This window comes from Scophthalmus maximus, chromosome 16 (assembly GCF_022379125.1).
Source record: "Scophthalmus maximus strain ysfricsl-2021 chromosome 16, ASM2237912v1, whole genome shotgun sequence".
NCBI lineage: Eukaryota > Metazoa > Chordata > Actinopteri > Pleuronectiformes > Scophthalmidae > Scophthalmus > Scophthalmus maximus.
The window spans coordinates 11,972,754-11,996,091 of record NC_061530.1 but is presented as its reverse complement, the minus strand read 5'-3'; the positions used below and the strand labels follow the sequence as shown (position 1 = coordinate 11,996,091).

General features: G+C 41.3%; 1 protein-coding gene across 2 annotated transcripts in view; it reads left to right on the top strand.

Moving 5' to 3' along the window:
- The window catches only part of LOC118287659 (double C2-like domain-containing protein alpha), a 33,435-nt gene extending 15,079 nt beyond the window's left edge, over positions 1-18,356 (top strand). For both annotated transcript variants that reach the window (XM_035613074.2, XM_035613073.2), the window contains 10 exons: positions 1,896-2,254; positions 2,777-2,856; positions 3,258-3,332; positions 3,580-3,689; positions 6,914-7,040; positions 9,032-9,091; positions 13,352-13,551; positions 15,280-15,361; positions 15,668-15,764; positions 16,943-18,356. In XM_035613074.2, coding sequence (XP_035468967.1) covers positions 1,900-2,254; positions 2,777-2,856; positions 3,258-3,332; positions 3,580-3,689; positions 6,914-7,040; positions 9,032-9,091; positions 13,352-13,551; positions 15,280-15,361; positions 15,668-15,764; positions 16,943-17,079 — 1,323 coding nt within the window. In that variant the 5' untranslated portion in view covers positions 1,896-1,899 and the 3' untranslated portion in view covers positions 17,080-18,356. The remainder of the gene's footprint in view (positions 1-1,895; positions 2,255-2,776; positions 2,857-3,257; positions 3,333-3,579; positions 3,690-6,913; positions 7,041-9,031; positions 9,092-13,351; positions 13,552-15,279; positions 15,362-15,667; positions 15,765-16,942) is intronic.
- Positions 18,357-23,338: the final 4,982 nt, after the last annotated feature.

Here is a 23,338-nt window from a genome sequence, read left to right as displayed (position 1 = left end):
GCCACCCACTGTTCTCACAGCAGAGACACTGGACCACACATGACAAATGACCCTCACGCTGCCTGTGATTCTGCTGAAGGTCAACAGTTAGAGGCAAAAATTTCAGTGCCACTTTCTGCCTGGGCACCATTGGTCATAGTGACTTCCTCCTGAGACCTTTTGGACTGAAGGGCCTGAAATTAATTGAGTGGTTTTGACCCCGCAAAACAGGAAAATGACAAGTTCCCAGCTAGAGCTCTTGAGCACCTACAACCTGTAGGAATATTTAAGGAATAATTCTATATTTTGATGAATACGCTCTGAGAGTTAGATGAAAAGATTGGCACCACTCTCACGTCCATATTCTAATTGTATCCTGGCTTTGTCCAAAGGTAACAAAATCAGCTCTAAATTTCACAAATTGAACACATTATGTCTCCTCGTTAAAAAATGACACATTCAGGTTTTAAAGCAGGTTATAACTTTCTTAATTTGAGAGTTTTTCTAGCTTTGAACAGAGCCAGGCTAGCTGTGTCCAGCTGTTTCTAGAATTAACACTGAGACGATCAGCCGCTGGCTGTCGCTTCATATTTGCCGTACAGACTCAAGAGTTGAGTGATGTGATGGTGTTAGTTCATGTCATCTTATTCTCAGCAAGAGAGCCAACGAATGTACTTTGAACTGTTCGTTCAACATTGATGCAGGTTTGAGTTCGTCCGCTCCTCAGATGATTGTTATCGTCAATAAAACGTTCTTAAGATAAGATAAGATAAGATATACCTTTATTCGTCCCACAATGGGGAAATTTGGGCATTACAGCAGCAAAGTGGACAGAAGAATATAGAAAGAAATATACAAAAAAATGACTTACGTTGTCCACTTACTTGCGGGGGTTCTTTTGTGGGGCGACCACTGTCCTGAACCACTTCTTAAATTATTTCCCAAACTTCACAGACGTGAGGCCAACAGACAACACGGGGGGAGGGCTAATATTCACCTCTCGGTTTCAATCGATCGACGCAGCGATAGCAGAAGGTAGTCTGGGGGGATTTGTTCAGTATTGAGAACAGAACGCCCCCTCAAGGCCTGCTGGCTTTGGACAACAAAAGCTGTGAGGAATTTGTAATCCACCCCCCTCTTGTTTATTTTGGGAAGAGAGCAGACACATCAGCCTCGTGGTCAACTGCGCTGCGTGCTGCCACAACTTTTATATAATCATCAGGACTCTTCTCCCTATCGGAGCACAGTGAAGTTTGATCCACCCTCAAGACCTCGTCCCATAATTACCTGTCTGTCTATGGAGGATTGTTAAGCACTTCAGATTAACATGTGTGCCTCGGCGGCTCACACGCAGCACTTTCATCAAGGATGATTAGGATTCAGGGGAGACCCCTATTGTCCATTACCTGTTATCCACCCTGATAGGCTCAGATGTATTCCATTGAAATGCAAATGTGTGCACTTCCTCTTATGTATTTTCTCATTGTCATATGAGTAATGTCTTTCTTTCTGAAAGAGTTCTACTTATGTCGGAGACGTTTTCAGCGTGAGAACAGTTTAAGATAAAAGCCACCTGTCACCAGGTCTTATTTTAAGGTTCTTTTATTGGAGTTAAGGGGGGGGGGGGGGGGGGGGGGTGGCTTTATTGTGACAACTTAAGTGAAGAAAAAGACAAGAGAGTTATGTGAGAGATACAGGATTACATGTGGCAAACGGCTCGGGATGGCCAGATGCACAAAAAGAGCCTATTTATCATGAGCCATCTTACTAAGCTGGTGAAGGGTAATTCGATCAGTGTCTTCACTCACCCCTTGCTTCAGCTGAATCCCCTCAAAAGTTGTTGTATTGCTGAAAGGATGTGCAATTTTTGGACTCTTTCTCCTATTCTCCCTCCTGCTCTGTCTCTTTCCCTCTAGCCCTATGACTGTGCGAAAAGGAAAACGTTTAGGCATCTCCATCCAGGAGCACATGGCCATCGACGTCTGCCCGGGGCCCATCCGCCCCATCCGCCAAATCTCCGCTTACTTCCCTCGCCTCTCGCCCACCTCTTCCTTCTCCGAGCCGCTTTCGCCAAATCACATGGCGGCTCCGGCCTCGCTCAGCCCTGGCAGCGCGGGTCAAGGTGGAGGCGCCGTTGGAGGGGGAGGGGGTGGCGGGAGCAGCGGCCTGTTGTCCCCGCTGTTACCAGGGGTAGCGGGCGGAGGGGGCTCGCTATCAGCCATGAGCAGCATGGACACCTCCATCGAGATTGACAGCTGTGACAGCGACGATAACAGTGAGTCACCTGAAAGCAATGACCTGGTTTCACTGGAGCTGATTGAGCCAAACAATTGGGAGTTACCTCAACGCTGATGTGAATTCTGGAGAAACAGCTTCGAGTGCCTCGGAACAGAGTTAGTTATTGTTGCGACGCCTCATGCTCTCTGGTCTCGCACGGCACATGTGGTGTTCACAGGGACAGTGGTGGCGGATGTAGCCCAACAGTAACATTTGAAACAGTGGGCTTCTCATTGTTTAGCTGATGACCATTGACTTTGCTAGTTCAACTGATAGCTACTGTTTAAATTTTGTCTTTATCGCTATTGTATTTCCTTATTCAATCAATCAAAACATTTCTCACACTGTTGAACTGTCCCTTTTAAACTAACACAAATGTGTTTTAGAAGGGTGTGTTTGATTGTCACAGCATTGAGGGAGTGCTAGACATTGGCTGGTGTGCATGAGGACAAGAGCAACTACCAGTGTTTTCTGGTACACATGTTTCTTGTGTTTGCCTTTTTTTTCATCTGCCTTCCAGCCGCCCTGGGGACTCTCGAGTTTGATCTTCTGTATGAGAGAGCCACCAGCTCCCTGCACTGCACAGTCCTGAGAGCAAAGGTAAATACTGTCCTCTAAAATACAACCATATGGGTCGTATCCTCAGTGCCACCACGAGTCTGACATTTTTGATTTATTCATGAAATGTCTCAACAGCTATTGTATTCTGTGTCTAGTGCTAATTAGAAAAAATGTTTGCATGGTAACACATTTAAAATAAGACAGTGACCACGGCAAACATTGTACATGCAAACAATCAGCATCTTACGATTTGTCATTGTGAGTGTGTCCGCACGCTTAGACTAGCATTTAACTAAAGATGTATGTATTGCAGAAGTTTTCATCTTTAATGTTTTACATTAAGGGTAAACTGCGTCGCTCACTTGTAGTCTGTAGATATCTGCCACATGAAAATGTCTGTGCCGAAGACATCTAACGTCTTCTCTGTCTGTGTCCATAAGGGTCTGAAACCGATGGATTTCAACGGTTTGGCAGATCCTTACGTCAAGCTGCACCTTCTGCCAGGGGCTTGCAAGGTCGGATTTTATTCACAGAACTTTGTTTGGGTTGAAAAAGAACTCCGTGAAAAACCATTGCTCAGGAGTTTTCTGTGCACTCTTTAGTCATGGTATAATTTTAGAGTTGCATTATGAAAATGTGAGCACGGAGCTCAGACTTTGTTGCCAGTAAGAAGCTGCTTTGAGGCTGCTTGATGTTTGCAGCTCTTGGAAAAGGCTTTGAGTTATATTCTTGTTTTCCTCTCCTCTCTGCTGCGATGCACAGGCCAATAAACTGAAAACCAAGACTGTTCGCAACACGCTGAACCCCGTGTGGAACGAGACGCTCACCTACTGTGGCATCACAGAGGAAGACATGTACCGCAAGACGCTCCGGTAAATGTTTGCTGCAGAAGGCTCGCTATTTCGGTCCTTCTGACTTCCTGCCTCTCTCTTCTTTCTTCCCCATCACAAAGCTAACTCCTGCTTACAAAGGAATTCTTATCGCCTATCTCAATCACATATTTGCTCACTAGGCCTTTATCCTCTCGCTATGTTCCCTCTCTCCTTCTGTCTCTGCCGATCCTTTGATCCACCTCACCTTCGTTCCTCCGTGTCCACACATTAATCCTGTCCACTAGGATCAGAAAACCTCTCCCATCACTTCTTCTGAACCATCCCCCTTTCTTTTTCCTTTCTTTCTGTCTGTCTCCATGTCCTTCTCTTTTTCCAAGTTGCAGTGACAGATTGGGGGCAGACTAAGCACCGCGGGTTGTTTTTAATTTCATTGACCCCCTCCAGAGGTGACGAAAGCTGTGATTTTTCTCTGCCCGTGACTAAAACTTTGCCACAGCACACGTGGACGAGGGATTTAAATAGGATCGACTGTTGATCTCTCGGGGGAAATTAGAGAAACTGGCCCTGGCACTGGCCTATGCCACTCCAGCAGAGGCGTTTAAACGTCAGGACACAGAAAGTTTGACCTATTGAGACATGGAATCAGGTTGATGTGGTCCACGGTGTGACAACTTGTCCACCAATTCATTTTTAGGGGACTGGGTGAGAGCACATCTTAACATCTACATAAATCTTTATTGAGATTAATCAATCCCAAAATGGTTTAATATATTTCAACCATTTCAACTGTAAGAACTTGGTGTCTGCCCATCACATTGAAAGGAAAGGGGTTTTGTTTTCTAGACTTCCATTTGAATTTAGATTTTCCACACAACCAGTATAGAAATAAATCTAGGGTTTTTCCAATTTATCCACCAACAGCAGTTTAATTTGACCATAACTCAATGCAACCACGAGACAGACACATATTTATTTGGAAAAAGAATAAAATTGCTTGTTTTCAAATCTGGAGGAACAGCGACATATTGTGTTTACTTCTCCAACTTCAAACCTGCTGCAGCAAACAATAAACTGCAGTCTATTTTCTGGAATTGACGAAAGGGAAATTGTAAAAAAAAAAAATCTGACCTTTGAAGGACCATTTTAGAGCAGTTGCAATTACATATTCATATTCCCTCATATTGACAGGAAGTAATGATTTATATATTCCATCATGTTTTTTATGTCTTAATATATAATTTACAAGTGTCTATATGCCAATGACCAATTTGTTTTCATATAATAAGGACCAGAGGTCATGGAAGCCCATTTCTGCCAAGAAAAGAATAATATAAATTATGAATGTTGATACTTGAAGAGAGATAAATCATAGTAAGTCATGAGATCAAGTGATTACTACTGATCTTCTGAGTCATTGTTAAGGATGTGATGAAGTGCAACTTAAAGTTCTAAGATTAGAAATATATTAGATTTAGAATCTTAGTTTAAAATGATTACCTTATTTTGGTTTAACTAATTATTTTTGACAAATAAATCAAAAGTCTGTGCACCCCTCAGCGAAAATATGTTCCCGCGCATGTGACATGTGACCTATTCTCTCATGCATTTGACTTATTATCTCATAGTTTTGACCAAGATTCCAATTGGAATCATATCTTACTTTTTATTCATTACTTTACTAATGAATTCACTAATACCAGTGAATATGAGGTTTCATGCACTTGTTTGCAGGAGAAGTAAAGTCTTAACCTTGACTCTTGAGCCTGGTACGGTGGCCCTGAAGTGCATATCACAACAACAAATGGGAAGACGCAACGGCAAATCACAATACACAACAGCAAATATTTAAAAAATGCAACAATAAATAAGAAAACACAACACAAGAACAAATCACAATTGCGTGCCTCTGTTGTGTTTTGTGATCTGCTGTCAGGCTTTGTGGCTTACCGTCAAGTTTTCCCATTCGCAGTCGTGATTTGCACTTCAGGGCCAGCGTATATTTTTAGTACCAGCAGACACTTTTATATACATGTCTGACATTGAGTGTGGTCTGAATTAATCACCCCCTTCTCTACTGACATGAGTTAAGCATTTTGATGGAGGAAAGTGAGTTGTCATAGTGACAGTAAAGAGTGTAATTGCACTGTTTGACCCACCGTACCATCACTAAGTACTCCACACTAAAGCCCTCTTGATCAAACATGTCCTTTACACGTCTATTACCCATCTTTCTCCTCTCAGTGCTGAGCGACTTCATTTCTCTCTATTCTCCTCTGCTCTCACCTTTTTTGCCTCCTGGTATTCAGGATTTTTTTTTTTCTGTCTTCCATGTCCAATCTTTTCCATTTTTGCTGCTATTCCATTCTGAAGAGTTCAGGTCTCCTTTTGGCTAATAAGCTACCAGACTAGAAATTACCTCTGGGGATGTTAACCCACATCTGGTGTCCCCACACAACTGGCCCCTTGTACCTTTCACTTTTCTGCAATGCAATGTCATATTACTGAGACCAAAAACTGTGGGGCTTCATTCCTTTGGTCATGATTTCAGTTAGAAGTTGAATAAAACAGCAAATGAAGAGGCAGACTGCAGACTGCATTCTTAATTTTTCCCCTCATTGCGTGTCTTTCACTCACATTTACATAAAAGACAGAAAAAAGCAATCACAGTGGATTTCAGCTAGCCCGTAGCATATCGATGCTTCACTTCTGCCTATAGACGTGCACATTTGCACGCAATAATGACACACACACACACACACACACACACACACACACTTACACACTCACACACAAGGATTTACATAAATTCAAACATTTTTATCTGTACCTCTCACCCACGTCACTCCATCCTTTGCTCGGCAGCTTTTGGATTTCACTCTTCTCTGCTGCTCCCACCCACTTATCCATTCCGGGTGACATTAGGGCCCGTGGAAGAGTTTACGAGTGCATAATTGACTTAACCTTGCAGATCCACTTTCACTCTATATGTGAATTTCCATAGGAAGAAAAATTGTACTTCTCTGACTTGGTGCTCTTTAATTCAGGTCAGGTTTCTGTCAACAATTTCCTTTGCTCAATGATGTAATGAGTCATAAAGTGTGATTTTGTTTTACTACCCCTCAAAGAAAAGAACTCCTTGGCTGTCTACTTTGAACATGCCACATGACTCTGCCTTGCTTTTTTTCTATTCACGTATCCCTCCCTCCCCATCTTTGTCTCTTGCTATCTTTCATTCCCGTCCTCAATATGTATCTCGCTCCCAGGGTGTCCGTGTGCGACGAAGACAAGCTGACACATAATGAGTTCATTGGGGAGTCGCGGGTGGCCCTGCGCAGGGTGAAGCCTGACCAGACCAAACACTTTAACATCTGTCTGGAGCATCCACCTCCTGTGAGAAGAAGCGATGGGGGGGCGGAAGAATAAAGAGAAGGATAGGAAATAAAGAATAAAAGGAGGGCCGGATGAAAAATGAATGTGTGTGAGAGAGATAAATGACTGTAAGGAACGGTAATATTCAATATATTATGACTGTCTGACTCACCTCGCCATCTTCTAAAGTAGAACAAAGATGCGAGGAGGGAAAAGACAAAGGCAGCGCAGGAAATTGTTTGCGTGCCAACGGGGAGGTGTTAAAATGTCAATATTTAGTAGATATACCAATCCACTCCAATGATGACCACACACTTGGGTCCCATAATATATAAAACGTGTCTGTAGAGTCTCTGACGAATCGTTAGAAACGGTGCTGAAAATGTCTTAAGATGGACTAAGCAAATAAATAGTCCATTTTTGTTAAGCTTCATAAAAAACAAGCAAGGGTTTATTAATGTTGTGAGAAAAAACTTTTACATTTTACAATTCATTGATACACTCTGTTATGAAGGATGACAGTAGCAATGAAGTTAAATCGCATGGACACTACTTTACACCCATATGTGATTTCTAAACCAAGGGCATTAATCCAGAACAACCTTCACTCCACAAGATTTGGGGATCTGGCCGCAGGGATTTGCACCTATTTCAGCCGAAAGAGCATTAGTGTTTGTTGATGTGCGATGAAGTGTGGCTCTCAGTCGCTGTTAAAATTCATCCAACATTTCACGCTTTGTGGTTGAGGCCAAGGGTCTGTGCAGGCCTGTTCTTCCAAAACAAACTTGGAGAAAAAGAACATTTCCCTAAGGGCCTCACTTCACAGCACGATGGAAGAGGAAAGAGGCTTCACCAAACCGTTGCCACAGTGGCACGTCCTGATTTTGCCATGTGGCTGTTGTCCTGAGACCACCCATCTGTATGAGGTTCCTGGGACAACAACCGCCTCAGCCAATCAATGTTTGCCATGTCGCCACAGAGAACAATCGTAACCCTTTACAAAATGTTGGTCTCAGGACAACAAGCGAATATTTCCTCACGGTCCGCTAGCTGTCGGTTCTGTGTGTGCGCTTTAAAAAAAAGCATTTTTTGCCACAGCCCTGGCTCTGTAAATTGAAAACCCCCATTGTGTGGTGCGGACTGCACCACACAACACTGTGTGTACAGTTTATGAACATCACTCTCTGACACCTTAAGAGACGTGCTATCGAACAATGCTGCTCCTCAAGGCTTTTGGCCTGGTGGTCAGCGCGTCGGCCTCCCATAGCCGAGGCTGCGGGTTCGCGGCTCAGCCAGTGCAGTAAAATGATCAACAACAACTGCAAAGAGAGAAACAAGCTTTCTCCAAAAGGGCTTATTGCCCCTTTAAGCCAATATGAGATGGTGATATTGGCCTACTGAGATAACTGAGATGATTATTGCCTCCTCAGGATTAAAAATATAAGATAAACAGAAGACAGGGTATTATATCTATTATTACAGCCAGCAAATAGCTTTTTCTTTGGGTTTAATGTCAACCAGGTCACACATGGGAAAAGGCTACAAAGAGTCTGGAGAAATAAAAGGTGAGGAGAAAGAGCGAGAGGAGAGAGAGAGGTGGGGGGGGGGGGGGGGGTGGAGCATCAATACAGATAGAGAGCAGGTGAGGGAGATGAGAAACAAATGGATTAAAAAATAAAAGCGCTGGTGAGCGGGGGGCATGTGTGTGAAAAGAGGCGGGAGGTGCTGGGGTTTTGTTCTTTATGAGTTGGAAAAGGGCTGTTGGTATTAAATTGGCCCTCGGGGGCCAGTGGCCACTCTGCGATCAAACGCTTAAGCTCCTCTGTCATCCTGCGAACCAGACGATGTGTCCTACCCGCAATATTTCAAAGAAGCCTCGGCGTCGACACAATACATCTCTCCTTTCCTCTTGGTCGTTTCCTCCTCTCAACTGCCTGTACATCTTCTCTGTCCTGTCAGTCTCATCCCTTATTACTTATCTTTATCTTTTTTTTTGCTCTCTCCTCCTGCAGCTGCCGTCACCGACTGCGATGAGCACAGCCCTGAGAGGAATCTCCTGTTACCTGAGAGAGGTGAACGCAGAACTCCTCTATCTGTTCTGGTCGACATGACCATCCTCTTGTCTGTCATTCCTCTTGCAGTCCACATGTCTTAAAGGACCACACCTGGCTTTTAGGGTTATTCGCCCTGTCCAGTATGTCAAGCATCATCCTCAGAGGATGAGAGTAAAAACGTTAGTAATCTAAAGTTAGTATACAAATTAATTCTAAAAACGGTATATATCTTTGTCTTTCTTCCTTTTAGTTTCAAATGCACCACTGGTTCTAATTTTTTATTTTTTTTACATTTAACTAGTTACAAATCATGTTGGAGATTAATTGATTAATTCAATTAAATTCAATCTCAAGAATTAAGATATGTGCAGCAAATTTGGTGCTTTTTTCGGTTTTTATTTGACATAGTCTTTAAAAAAAAACAAGTTAATCAGCAATCAGGGGGGAAAAAATCTGCAGATTAATTGATGATGAAAATATTCACACCTATTTACCCTCTTGTTGAATCTTATGTTGAATTTTAACTCGCAAGTAAACATGTGTGCCATTAAGGTTAAAGCATTTATCACAAATTGTGAGTACTTGGCATCACAGCTGAACATGTTGCAAACCATTTTAATCAGCATTTCCATTAATTTCCGGGAGACATGAAAATCTATTTTTTTCGACTCACACGAGTCACTTGAGCCAAGCCAGCATTAATTTATTGTTGTCACGTAATTAAGTGCAGTACATTTCAAATCAACCTGTGGTTACACTGGATAATTACTATTTGATTATGTTTCACAGGAAAATTAATAACCACAAATTGCTGCTGGATGCATTAAAATCCTTTTGCTGTCGAGGTGGAGCAAAGTTGACCTAACATTGTTTGTCAATTTAATCTGAAAAAAAAAAATTCCAACCTGGAGAAGACATTTCTGGATACAATGATAAACTTAAACACCTTGTTTTCTCAAAATAAGCAAAATCTGTCAAGGCAAACAGAATATGTAGTGGAGTTAAAGTCCTCGCTCTTGAAACAGAGTGAAGTAAAAGTTTACAGTAGCAGGCGAAGTGGATTGTTGTTCATTTCTACAGAATGTTATTATGTAATGTTGCTGTATGCCTCACTTAACAAATCTATTTGTCATTAACCTTTTGAATTGTCTTTGTCCTCTAATATTTGATTGTATTTCTTTATCACTTCAAATTTTTTATTTATCTTTTCACAAAAAAAAACGAAACCCTGATCATCAATAACCTTCAGCTAACATTACTAACTACAGGCTATTTTTTCACAGCAAACCAAATAAGATTGTAGCAGCAAAACTGCTACTGTATTGAGTTCATCAAAGGTTTCCTTTTTAATTCCATATGAATTCATTGTGTATGAAACCTCTCATTCGTAAGAGGAATGATGGTGAATCTGTATTTCACTCATTACAAAATATAAATAACCTTAAATGAACAATCCGATCTCTGAGCTGTTTCAACCTCTTTCATTTCAATTTTTTTTCGGGCACAAGGATTGATTTTAGAGCCAATCCTCTCATCACATATCTACAAAGGACCAGTGTTGTCCTTTAGCTGAAGTAAAAACAGCTCATGCCTCTGTGTTTCCCAGCATATCCAAGGTTGTTTCATGTGTCTGCTGATAATCTTGCCTGTTCTCTCGCCTCGCAAAACCAACCTACGAATCCATCGCGTTCCCATTCATCTTTCACTGCGTGGAGTGTAGCTGTGTGTGGCCGGCGCCACACTGGTGCCTGCTTATTTCCACACGCCGAAACAGTTGCTCTCCATCGATCTGTGAAGGTCAGCGCTGTTTTATTACCAGATACCTGGTACAAATTGTCCTCACTAATTGCGAGTAGTTAAAGTCTCCTACTCGTTGATGACAGATGGCGGACTGGCTGTTGGAAGCAATGATGATTCCCAAAGAAAAGAAAGAAGAGACAAAAATAGAGGAGGAAGACGGGACAGAGAGGAATGGGAAAAGGAAGGGGGCAAGCTGTTGAGACAATTAGAAGCAGGGACGGAGGAGCATGCAGCAGTGTGTGGCATATTGATTGCCTTCGCTGCATCCACCTTTCGCCTGAAGATAAGACTTAATGAGAGATGAAGAGATCCAGAGGAGAAGAGAGGCATTTAGTAAAAAAAAAAAAATATATAGCCCAGGAGTGATGGAACTCATTTTTATATAAAAATACATTGTACGCAATAAAACGAAGCCTCTTACCCTTTTTTTTTGTGGCGATACAAGACAGATAGCCAGGTTAAAAGATCATGCACCTGCAGTGGTGGAAATCCTGAAATAGCAAATGTGTGTTTCACCTATAAATAACATACATATATTGGTGCCGTGGGCCATGAGGATGAGTCACGATCCTGTGGAACATCGTCTTCCCCTTTCTTCACCCTTCTGTTGCTGGTTTTCCTCGCGTTCTTTCATCTGTCACTTTGAATCTACTCTGTTGTTCCGCTTGTTGTCGAATGCTTTGGGAGCAGTTTGATGTTGTCCATAGAAAATACTCGGGCCAGTAGTGACAAAGTGCATTACTGTGACTTAAAGGCCGCTGCTTCAGTTCAGACCGGCCGCGCTCCTGTTGTGTTCCCGATGACAGTGATTGTCGGGTCTGTCTCTGAGCTGTGGCAGATGTGCTCGAATGTTAGACGAAAGTCAGTGTGAGTGTGTTCATAAGAGACGGAACGGTAATGAGACACATCGAGGAAGTCAAAGCAAGACCATCTTACTCTCGAAAGAAGAAGAGACACGTTTTTTTCTTTTTACAAATAAAGAGTAGAATTTCTAAACGGATAAAATTCCCACTCGCTCGATCCAAAACACTCAGGGGCTTTTACAGCTACAGCCTGTATGACCTGCAGCATACGGCGGCTAATGTTTACAACCTTTAAATTATAGATATTGCTGTATAATGAACATTGCTGAGTCCTTTTATAATGACTCGATGACTCCTTTTCACTTGTATTACTGCCCACATGTTCAGCGATAACACAGTTTTGAATGGAGCATAAATCTACAGAGTTGGACCAGGTCCAGGTTAATTATCTGTGTGAATGCTGGAAGCATTCAAAACACATTTTATTCCACGAAATGAATCAAGTCTGTTTTTTGTCCCTCTTCTCCTTCAACATTATTCAACCTAGAAACTTAATTTAAACATCAAAACGTTCGGCTCAAATAGGACATTGGATTCATTTTTTTCATAACTTCATACTTACCAAAAATTGCCCGATCCTTCTAGTAATTAAACATTAACTACCCAATTCCCACTTTTCCTATACTCTTCGCAGTCCTTCAGCTTTTTCATCCAAATTCAAGCCAGCAATCTAGTTGGGCGTCGGCCTTTCAGCAGCCAGAATTCACACCGCAATTTAATTTAACTTTCTGACTGTAATTTCTCTCCTTACTTGTTGGTCGTTGTGTTTTGCTAGTAGATAAGCAAATGCGATTAGAAAAAGAGCAAAGCCAAAACATCGTATTAGCCTGGTGAGCTGACAGTCAGTTACGAATGAAATAATAGCGACGTATAAATGTTCAATCTCTTTGGTGGTGGCAGGAACCGTCACTGGCAAATCATCTGTTCAGGTCTTAAGAACATGGTGGGTGTCAGCTGGAAATGTGCGTAAGGTGCAAACAGAATTCAACTACTGTTTTAATGTTTTAACATTCATCACCATACTTGATGTGACAGAAGTAGCCCTTCACCAAAAATTCAGCTCGTTTCATTATTTGCTCTGCTTCTGGGGGGAAATATGCTCCGTGTGTTTCAATGGATTATTTTTCATTGTGGCTTTAAACCTACATCAATTGATTTTTTTCTTCTTTTTCTTGGCTCCTGTAAAAAGAGCATTGATATTGCGAGCGTGTTAGCACTATGACTGTATATTTGCACATTGAACAGACACGGGGCAACATTAGCATTCATTTGAAGTTGTGTTTTCGTTCACAAGTTCGATTTTCACCCTCCAATAATTCGTGAGGGACACATCCAGGTCTTTAGCTGCTATCTGCTCCATATATGTTCACCGGGCTGAAGCTCACTGTGGGTCTGTCATCTGGTGCTGGGCAGGAAGTGTACGTTGAGTTTATTGTAGCTGTTGTATACCGCTGCTATATGATGTTATAGGATGTGCAGTGAGGATTCTCTTCATCAGCAGGTCATGGCACAAGCCTTTGATGTGTAATTTTCAGTATATGAAGCATCCTTCACCCTGAAGTCACCAATTCATTTTTTTATCTTTCTATCTGTCTACAACCGCTCCCTTCTTCAGTGGGAGACGGAGCAGCAGAGGAGTCTGGAGGAAAGAGGCCGTCTGCTGCTCTGCCTGCAGTACCTCCCCCCGGCCAGTGATGGCGATGTGAAGGGCGAGGCCAAGGAGAGGGCCCGAGGGGGGCTGTGTGTGGGCGTCAAACGCTGTGCCCACCTGGCAGCCATGGACGTCAACGGCTTTTCAGACCCCTACGTTAAAACGTAAGAACGACCACTGACTGAAATCCATGGGGATTTACATGCAAATGAAGTGGGACAATGTTTGTGCCTTGATGAAAATCAAATATTTAAGCAGCAACTCTTAATCATGGACACATTTGAAATGACGAAAACACAATGCACACAGCTTAGACTGATGGGTTGTCCATTTACAATCCTCATTTCAGAAACATTCCCCACATGACCTGTCCAGCACCAGTCTCCGTCCCCACTTTAATATCCGTGTGTGTTCTCGACCGGCCGTAGGCTCGTGTTGACCCCATGAATCACCTCTTGTCACCTCTCATGAATGATATACGACTTGAGTTAACCCTGCATTAGGTAATGGTGACAGATGAGAGCGGCTTTCACACAAGAGGAAGCCGTTGTGAAATATGTCACTCGTCCATCAAGATAATGACGACTGCTTGCTCGTGTGTGTGTGTGTGTGTGTGTGTGTGTGTGTGTGTGTGTGTGTGTGTGTGTGTTTGTGTGTGTTGTGTGTGTGTGTGTGTGTGTGTGTGTGTGTGTGTGTGTGTTTGTGTGTGTGTGTGTGTGTGTGTGTGTGTGTGTGTGTGTTTGTGTGTGTGTTGACAGCCTTCCAACTGGACTGAAAGGCAGTGGTGTAATATGATGTTATGGCCATACTGTAGATGCAAGATCTAGAAAATCAGAGTCTGGTGTTATTGTAGTGCAAGTTTCATTACTCACTGATCAAAGAAAAATAGTAGTGTGTGTGTTTGTGTGTGTGTGTGTGTGTGTGTGTGTGTGTGTGTGTGTGTGTGTGTGTCAGAGAGGGCAGGAAGGTCCCTGGGTTGAATGATGCACCCTGACAGAAACTACACAGATGAGCTCTAAAAATCGCACTTCTTCTTCGGTGTGTGTTTCTCTTGAGTAATGGTTCTGGCTTTGAGGTTGTTTCTGGAATGAAGAAGACACTGCCTCCTATCACACACACACACACACGTACACACACACGCATAAAGATTGGCATGCCACCATGCTCGCCTCGCCTCCCTACACACATCTCCCTTCTCCTGTCCTGTCACTCTCCCTCCTTCCTTACGTACAGGGAACCTACGCATACATCCCTCACACGTCCACAGTGATACATCATGCACCTTGTTTCATTTCAAATGCGTGCTCGCATCTTTGCCCTTTGGCGGCGGCTTTCTCTCGGATGCTTTGTTGTGTCTGAGCGCGTGTGGGAACATACGCTCTCCAAGCTGTGGGTGGTGGGCGGAAAGCAAATGTGAATAGAGAATTTTTGCCACGCTGGCTCAGAAATATCCAGAGAATTTAATGACAGCTCGCAAAGGGATGCTGCAGCTTTCTTTCAATCTGCGCTCTGTCGGTTAAGGAATGAATGAATATTATTGCATTTTGGGAAATATGATTCGTTTCTTTTCTGCTGAGAGTCAAACAAGGATATTGACACTACTGTCTGTCAGCTCATTACGAAGCTACAACCAGTACACAGCTGGTAGGTAGCTTTGAAAACTAACTTTGAATAGCCAATAATTAAGTCTGTTAAACATACTGTAGAGGTGATGTTTTACACTTTAGTACGTTACGTTTTTTAGCTTTACTACTGCTGATGTAATGACATATACATGTAATGGTGGTATACCGCAAATTATGATTCTTTCTTTTTTTTTTGACAAAGCCTTTCAGCAGCACTGTGACTTTTGAATGACAGTGTCGAGACTCATACACATTCCGCCGTCTCAGGTACCTCAAGCCCGATGTTCACAAGAAGTCCAAGCACAAAACAGCGGTCATAAAGAAAACTCTCAACCCAGAGTTTAATGAGGTAGCTATTCCTGTTTGTATTATGTGTGCATGTGTAGAACTGTGGCAGTGAGAAGCGCATTTGCAACGGTTAAATGTGAAGAGACAGCTCATTTACACTTAAAGTATATCGTCCTCAGAGACACCGTGCTGCATACCAAGGTTCTGTGAGACAGCCAATTACAGTTTGCATATTATTATCTGCTGCCTCATTAGGGAGTATTTTAGAGGTTTAGACAAGAAGAGCAATGTGTGTGTGTGTGTTAGGTGTGATCCCCTGACCTCTCCACTTGCCCACTTCCCCCCTAACCTCTCTGTCTCCACCCAGGAATTTTTCTATGAAATCTCCTTCTCTGAGCTGGCCACCAAGACGCTGGAGGTCACAGTGTGGGACTACGACCTGGGGAAGTCCAATGACTTCATAGGTGAGTTGACACCAGAAACACGCTGGCAGCCGCAAAAAAGAAAAGAAGAAAAATTGGATCACTGATTGGCTGGCTGGCTACCTCCCGAGGAGTTTCATAGCATTGTACCCATGGCAGATGTCGAGGATATTTAAAGATGTCCTCCATTACGAACTATCATCGGAGTGCAGCACTGTGTGTAATTTGCAGGGTTTAGTGGCCAAAAGGGTGTCAGGGATATTTATGAAAATGAGCTTCATTCTAAACTTGTTCTATGCGTGGGAGTCGGTTATTTCCAGAGCTGCAGTCAACCAAAGAAAATCTTCCTTTTTCCGGAATTCAAACCAACTTTTCAACCAATTGATTTAGTTGCCGTTGAAATGAATCTCTCATTCAAAATGATTTAATAATTTAAAAAGGCCCAAGTACAACGAGTGCAGTTAGCCTTGTCATTTAAAAATGAATAAAATAATAAAAATTATGTATAATGCCACACAGAGCCTTACATTTCATCTTCTACTTCTTCTGGAACGTCTTCAAGTCGTTCTTTCTTTCAGTAGGAAAAGGTGAAGTCTTCATTTACAAAACTGTCCCTCAGCACTTTCAGATTTCCCCTCCCTGCTCATGGCACTCAGCCCGAAGCCCACCTGATGCTACTGGAGAGAATCACCAGACCTGGTGAAGTTTTATTGAAAGAGAATACTCAGTCAGTGATCACAAAAGGTGTAATCTGATTTAACTTTGTTCATTTTCCACCTTTTCCTCTTAAAACTAATCCAGTTTGGACTATTATTGATCAACGTCCAATGAGTTTAACTCAGTTACTTTTATCCTGGATCCATTTTGATGAGACAAACTATCAAACTATCAAACAGATTTTTAAAGGTGTCAATCTTTTCAACAAAACTCAGGTCTGTACCAACACGCTTTTAATAATTTGACCCTCGTTTGGAGAAGTAATGGAAACGATTTTAGTCTATAAATAACCACACAAACTATTAGGGGGAAAAAGACAACAAAATATCCAATTGCTGCTAATAATAGACAACAGAAAAGCATAATAACAACAATTCAGAGGATTAAAAGGTGTCGGTTAAAGCTACAGACATTTTTTATATCAAACAATAATACATGTTTCTGTCCATTTATCCAATGTGCATTGTCCTCTGTGTTTAAAATGACTGATGATGTTTTTTCAGGGGGTGTGTGCTTGGGGTGTCACTCGCAGGGAGAGACCCTGCAGCACTGGATAGACTGTCTGAAAAACAAGGGCACGAAGGTGGAGCGCTGGCACACGTTGACCAATGAGCTGCCTGGATCCACAGCGCAGGAATGAACTGAGCCTCGTCCACCGCACTGGCACAGGAGAGAAGACCTGGCGACACGGGATAAGAGACGTTTCATCGCATGCCCTGAGGATTTCTTGCATGACTGTGACAGATTCATATCCTACTTACTTTGTGTCATAAATGAGTTCATAATTCATAGTGCAACATTCTCAAAGAGGTCCCATTCAGAGATCAATAATCTAATCCACCTAATAGACCTGGTGATTCAAAACTGGGAAACCAGCCTGACCGCAAAGATATGAGTGTGAGAATTTTCATAATCATATTCATGGGGATCCATGTCGCTATTGTGCATTTTGTGCTCATAGAAATGTTCCCCCGCACTGCACCAAGCTGGTCAGATTCCAATGAAAAGAGGAAAATTTAAATCGTGCAGGCAAAAATGAGGAGGAAAGTTGAATCATCCCGCAGTTCCACTCTCATGTCGTCCCTGGTGTCAGGTTTGCTTGCTCCTGTTAAATTTGGCCTGTTGTTCTTATTAACAGCCGACATTAAGACGACAACATTGTGACCCTGATTCACGGCGCACAAACTCTCTCCCTTGCAATAATGTTTTTGCCAAATGCTTCCGAAGATTTCCAAGTGATCTTAATGCTGTCAGATGTTTTGTATCTATTGATCCGGTTGCCGTTGGAATGCCGGCAGATTGGACAACCCAATGCGATAATTGGTTCTTCCATGTTGACGGTTCGTGTCAGTCATTTTGCATGTTTGGTGTTGATGGAGCAAACTACAGGACAAATGTGTGCCAGACTCTGACGCAGGGTGAACTGTTCACCATTGTCTTGTTCTCAGTTGTCCTGAGGTGTGTTGGTCTGATGAACTAAAGTTTATTTTTGTTTTGTTTTATTCATTTAAAAAAAAAAAAAAATGTTGTTTGATGTTTCTTATTGATGACACACTGATGTTTACCTACTTTTGCTTTACAGTCACTTTATCTGCGAGGACGAGGATGGTGGGTGTTATTAACAGGAACGTTTCCGAGCGGACTGTTTAGTGCAGAGCTGTGCATGGCTGTGAGTTACTCTATCTGAATAACATATATGGACGGTGGAAAGAGCACAGTGTTGTCTGATAACTCTCCATCGCTGCTGCTTCACTATGGACTGCAGGTTTTATTCGTACACGCTCTCGTGGTAAAAGAGGCATGCTGAAAATACCAGTGTTGTTCATATGTAAATAGATATTGTGACGTCTGGATGTTTGTCTGTTGGAACTTGGAAGTGTGCATGGTTGCTTTTTTTTCATAAAACATTCATATTGATTTATTGCGTGCATTCCTGAATTCTTATTACATTTCTCCACAGTTCCACAGTGTTGTCCTTGAATCTCAAACGTTGGTGTAGAACCATAGACTGTATATAAACAGTGTCGAACCCAGAGGCGGTCAAGTAAAGCCAACGCTGCCACCTAGTGTTTAAGATCTGACACTGCAGCCTCTTCTCTTGACTGTTGAGAGCAGAAGCGATTCAGGGGGCGAGTCCTGGGAGCACAGAGGCTCAGGTGAAAGAAAATCAAGTATGTTGAACACAAATATACAAATAGAAATACAAGTCTCTTGCTTTTGTATAAAAAAAGAACAAAATCTATAAGTCTCAACAATAACTCAAACAATCATACGGACGCCAATAGTAGCTGTGATGATTACAATCATGAAATTGAATCGCTACTCAACACTGAATTTTGAAAATGTATACATATATCAAGGAATTTATAGCATTTACTGTTTCGCATTTATAACAATCGTAGAACTAATGGGGTTTGAATTTTCCTTAAACAAAAGTTTAGCTAGTGCAATTTCAAAAACTGGACTAATGTGGAGGTCCTATTCAAAAATATGTCGGAAATAGAAAAATATGTATAAAATGAATTTCCTGAAACTCAATTTAAGTCACAAAGCAATTAGCCAACACCCCACCTGGACACCATAACTGAAGATGACAAATTAAAACGTCTATGTGACACTTATTCCCTCTTCTTGTATTTGAGTTTGATTAGACACTTTGATCACCTGATGTTCCACAGAACCTGACAGGACAGATGTCTTATTGATTCAGTGGCTCAGAAACTGAATTGTAGTTTTCGGTTACTTACTTACCTACTGCAGTTTGTGACGAATCTGATGTTGGATGAAGTTTGGTGTCAAGATGTTTATGCTTTTCTCATCACCATCCTGGAGTATTTATTTCAGCGAGCTCTATTGAACTTCTCACTTGTACCATTTGAAAGGAAGGTCAGAGGTCAGGATCAGGACATGAGGATGTTTTTTAGGTGAACATCCTTCCTGAGCGTGCGCGGATAGATCGTCATGCTCTGAGGCTCGCAACGAGCTGACCTCTCTGACTCGCCAGCAGAGTCATCATGTTAGGACAGAGGCTCAGTTAAGATTTTGAATTGAATAAGAGGAGTCAGAAAAACACTGGACCCTCACTGCAGCTGTACGGTTTCTGATTATTGTGCATTTCCTCGGGTGTCCTGAGTGGGATAGAAGCTCTTCATGAAATTAGAGAAGGCCGCTACTGTTTCATCTTAGTCACTGTTTGTTCCTCCCTGTGCTCGGGTGTCTGTGGTCTACGGATCCTGTAAATCTAAGAAGATGGTCTATTGCTGCAGACTTCGTTCAAAATCGAATGTAAAAGGCTGGCAGCCCTTTTCCTGCAGCTCTTTCACCACGGCCTTGCATCCCGACTTGATGTCGTCCTTGTCTGAGCAGAAGCCGTCAGGGACATTCAGTCCCTCCGTCGTCTTCTTCACCAGATGCTTGCAGAGGTTGACTCATGCCTCACTGCGACGGCTCTGCAGAGCGTGACACTTGTCCTGTGCTGTCAGTATCAGCGGGTTTACAATTAGGCTATGCAGGCCTGGTTATGACTTCCTGTCTCGGCCTCAATGCCCGAGGCGGAAGAATCCGCTGACTCCCGTGTTTTCTCTGTGATGGTCTTCTGTGGCATTATTGTCTGATTTGACATATATGCAAGTTATGACATATTACTTGCATATTTGCATTAAAATAGGCAACGTGTCTGCTCGATTGATAAGTAAATAGCCGTCAATGCTAATGTTTGCTATGTAGTAATAGGACAAACTTAAAGCAAGTCAAATATAATGTGAAGAGATTTATAAGAATGTCTTTAGTAACCCTGTCCAGCAGCCATTCACAGAGTCGACAAACAAGGACCTACCAAGTTGTGCTCAGACTGAGAAGACATTATATATATATAATGAGTCTTTGCAAATTGGGGGAAAAAAAGATCTAATCTTATACATTTTATGAAGCTGCGGGAAAGAGGACTGATCTGCTGATGTTGTGACCCAAACTGAGATAACAGAGGGAAATTAGAAGGGACACTTGAGGACAACAAACGCTGAGTTGTCCATGCAGAGATGACCACCCAGTGATAAAGAAGTTCAATTAAAGGGAAATAGACATCAGTGTCAGAGGACGCAACATCTCAAATAACTCATCGGAATGAAAAACCATACATTACAGTAAAAAAAAAGAATCCTCTATAATAAACAGATATTAATAGAACCATTGAAATAATAAAAGTAGTTAATTTTTGCTCAGGGAGGATTATGCTAGGATTTAGCAGATTTCTGTTAAACCACAAATATTTTTTTTAAACCCAGACCATCTGCAGGGACCGGCACCAGCATTAACGTTGATTTGGAAAACACATTATGGATAACGACGAGAGCTGCTAGCGGCGCACTACGTCAGCAAATAAGGTTTTTCAGTAACAACCAACTTGCCATGTGAGACCTGTACATTTACTGAGAGGCTTTTCAGCTTTTCAGGTTTGTTTTAATGAGTAGATGGATAAGTAGGATTCAAAAGATAGATAGATAGATAGATAGATAGATAGATAGATAGATAGATAGATAGATAGATAGATAGACAGATAGATAGATAGATGGATAGATGGATAGATGGATAGATAGATAGATAGATAGATAGATAGATAGATAGATAGATGGATAGATGGATAGATGGATAGATAGATAGATAGATAGATAGATAGATAGATAGATAGATAGATAGATAGATAGATAGATAGATAGATAGATAGACAGAAAGATAGATAGATAGATAGATAGATAGATAGATAGATAGATAGATAGATAGATAGATAGATAGATAGATAGATAGATAGATAGATGGATGGATGGATGATAGATAGACAGATAGATAGATAGATAGATAGATAGATAGATAGATAGATAGACAGAAAGATAGATAGATAGATAGATAGATAGATAGATAGATAGATGGATAGATAGATAGATAGATAGATAGATAGATAGATAGATAGATAGATAGATAGATAGATAGATAGATAGATAGATAGATAGATAGATAGATAGATAGATAGATAGATAGATAGATGGATGGCTGGCTGGATGGATGGATGGATGGATGATAGATAGACAGATAGATAGATAGATAGATAGATAGATAGATAGATAGATAGATAGATAGATAGATAGATAGATAGATAGATAGATAGATAGATAGATAGATAGATAGATAGATAGATAGATAGATAGATAGATAGATAGATAGATAGATAGATAGATAGATAGATAGATGGATGGCTGGCTGGATGGATGGATGGATGATAGATAGACAGATAGATAGATAGATAGATAGATAGATTATTCACTGTTTACAGATTTCATTAATAATACATTTTTTGCCCGTAGAGAAATAACCAATGTAAATTATGCTTGAAAACAGCTGAAGCATGTTAGTCAAACAAATGTGATGAAAAAAACCCTTCTTTTACACAGTAAAACCATCAGAGTCCATTTACGTAACCGAGTGCAAATAATGAAATAAAATAATGGTTGTATAACACGTTGCTGTTGATGTCATATCCGAGGGGGAACACTTGGATAGGGCAAAGCCATTTTACTGTTATCAACACCTGTACTTTTACTATAACTCAAACTTGCAAAATACGAGAGGCCAGGAACTGAAATGGATATATAAATATATAATTTTATTTTTATCTTTTCCCACAACAATCCACGTCAGTATTAATTCACTCTCATAATGATTATGTCCCAGGCCTGGTTCTCTCTGCGAATTAACAGCACAGCATCGCCACTGGTCAGTTTACTGTATCTCATTATGCCTGTGGTTCCTAAGCAAACTGACAGCGTGATCACAATGCATTCAAACGCTGCCAAGCTGACTCACAGCCTCAGTGTTTATGTGACCCAGCAGGATAATCCCTGACCCACTTACCGCAGCTGGATATGCCTCTGTCTGATATAGTGATCCCCCTTCTCTGAGCCGTGCTGCAAACTCAGTTAAATTAGCAGAGTACAAACAGAACTACCTTCAGCTGTCAGAAGGTTCGATACTGGTGAGGAGGAGTTTGCTGTTGTCAGATGCCGTGATTTCTGCTAATTGACTTTTTGTTTGACGTATTTTTTCTTCCCCTTTGTGAGCTTTGGAAATTCCCACTTTAACAAGATAATTTTTTACAACATTGTGACATTAATCATTATTTAGAAACTATATATAGCCCCTTTAATTTAGTGTGTATGCAATAATAAACACAGATTTATTAGGCCATTGTTACTTTTACTGTAATTACCTCCAAACAATTTCCAAACAAATAACATTACCATTGTGATTGTTGTGCTGTAAAAATTGCTTTAACTAATGATTACTTTCAATATTGGTTAGTCTGCAGGTTATTTTTTTTCCATTTACTGATTCTTTGACTGACTAACAGCTCGACACAAAGATATTCAACTAACTCAAATGTAAGACAAGGGTAAAATAAAAGAAGCTAATTATCACATCTGAGAAGCTGGAATAGTAGCATAGTCATTTTTGACTGAAATATATTTCAACAACAAGTGGATGAATCGCCATTGAAATTTTACACAGACATTCGCGGTGCCCAGACGATCCCAATAACTTCTGTGACCCTCGAAATTTGTTCTCTGGTGAGCACGAGGTCAATATTTCAAAGTGAAATGATCTAGTCAGTTAAGGTTCAAAGATCTACTGTAAAAAAACAAAACCATCTTCTTTTCTTCATGATATTCCATTTCTTTGCCCTTTCACTCTCTTTTACAAATACTCATAGATATTGAAGCCTGAGCAGCCAAAAGAAATAACAACTTGTCAATGGGGTTTAAAACCAACCTGAGAATATATTGAGGGATAGTTTTTGCTGTGAATTATGTTGAAGTCATCTGAGGCGTTTGTCCTCACACAGTGTGTTT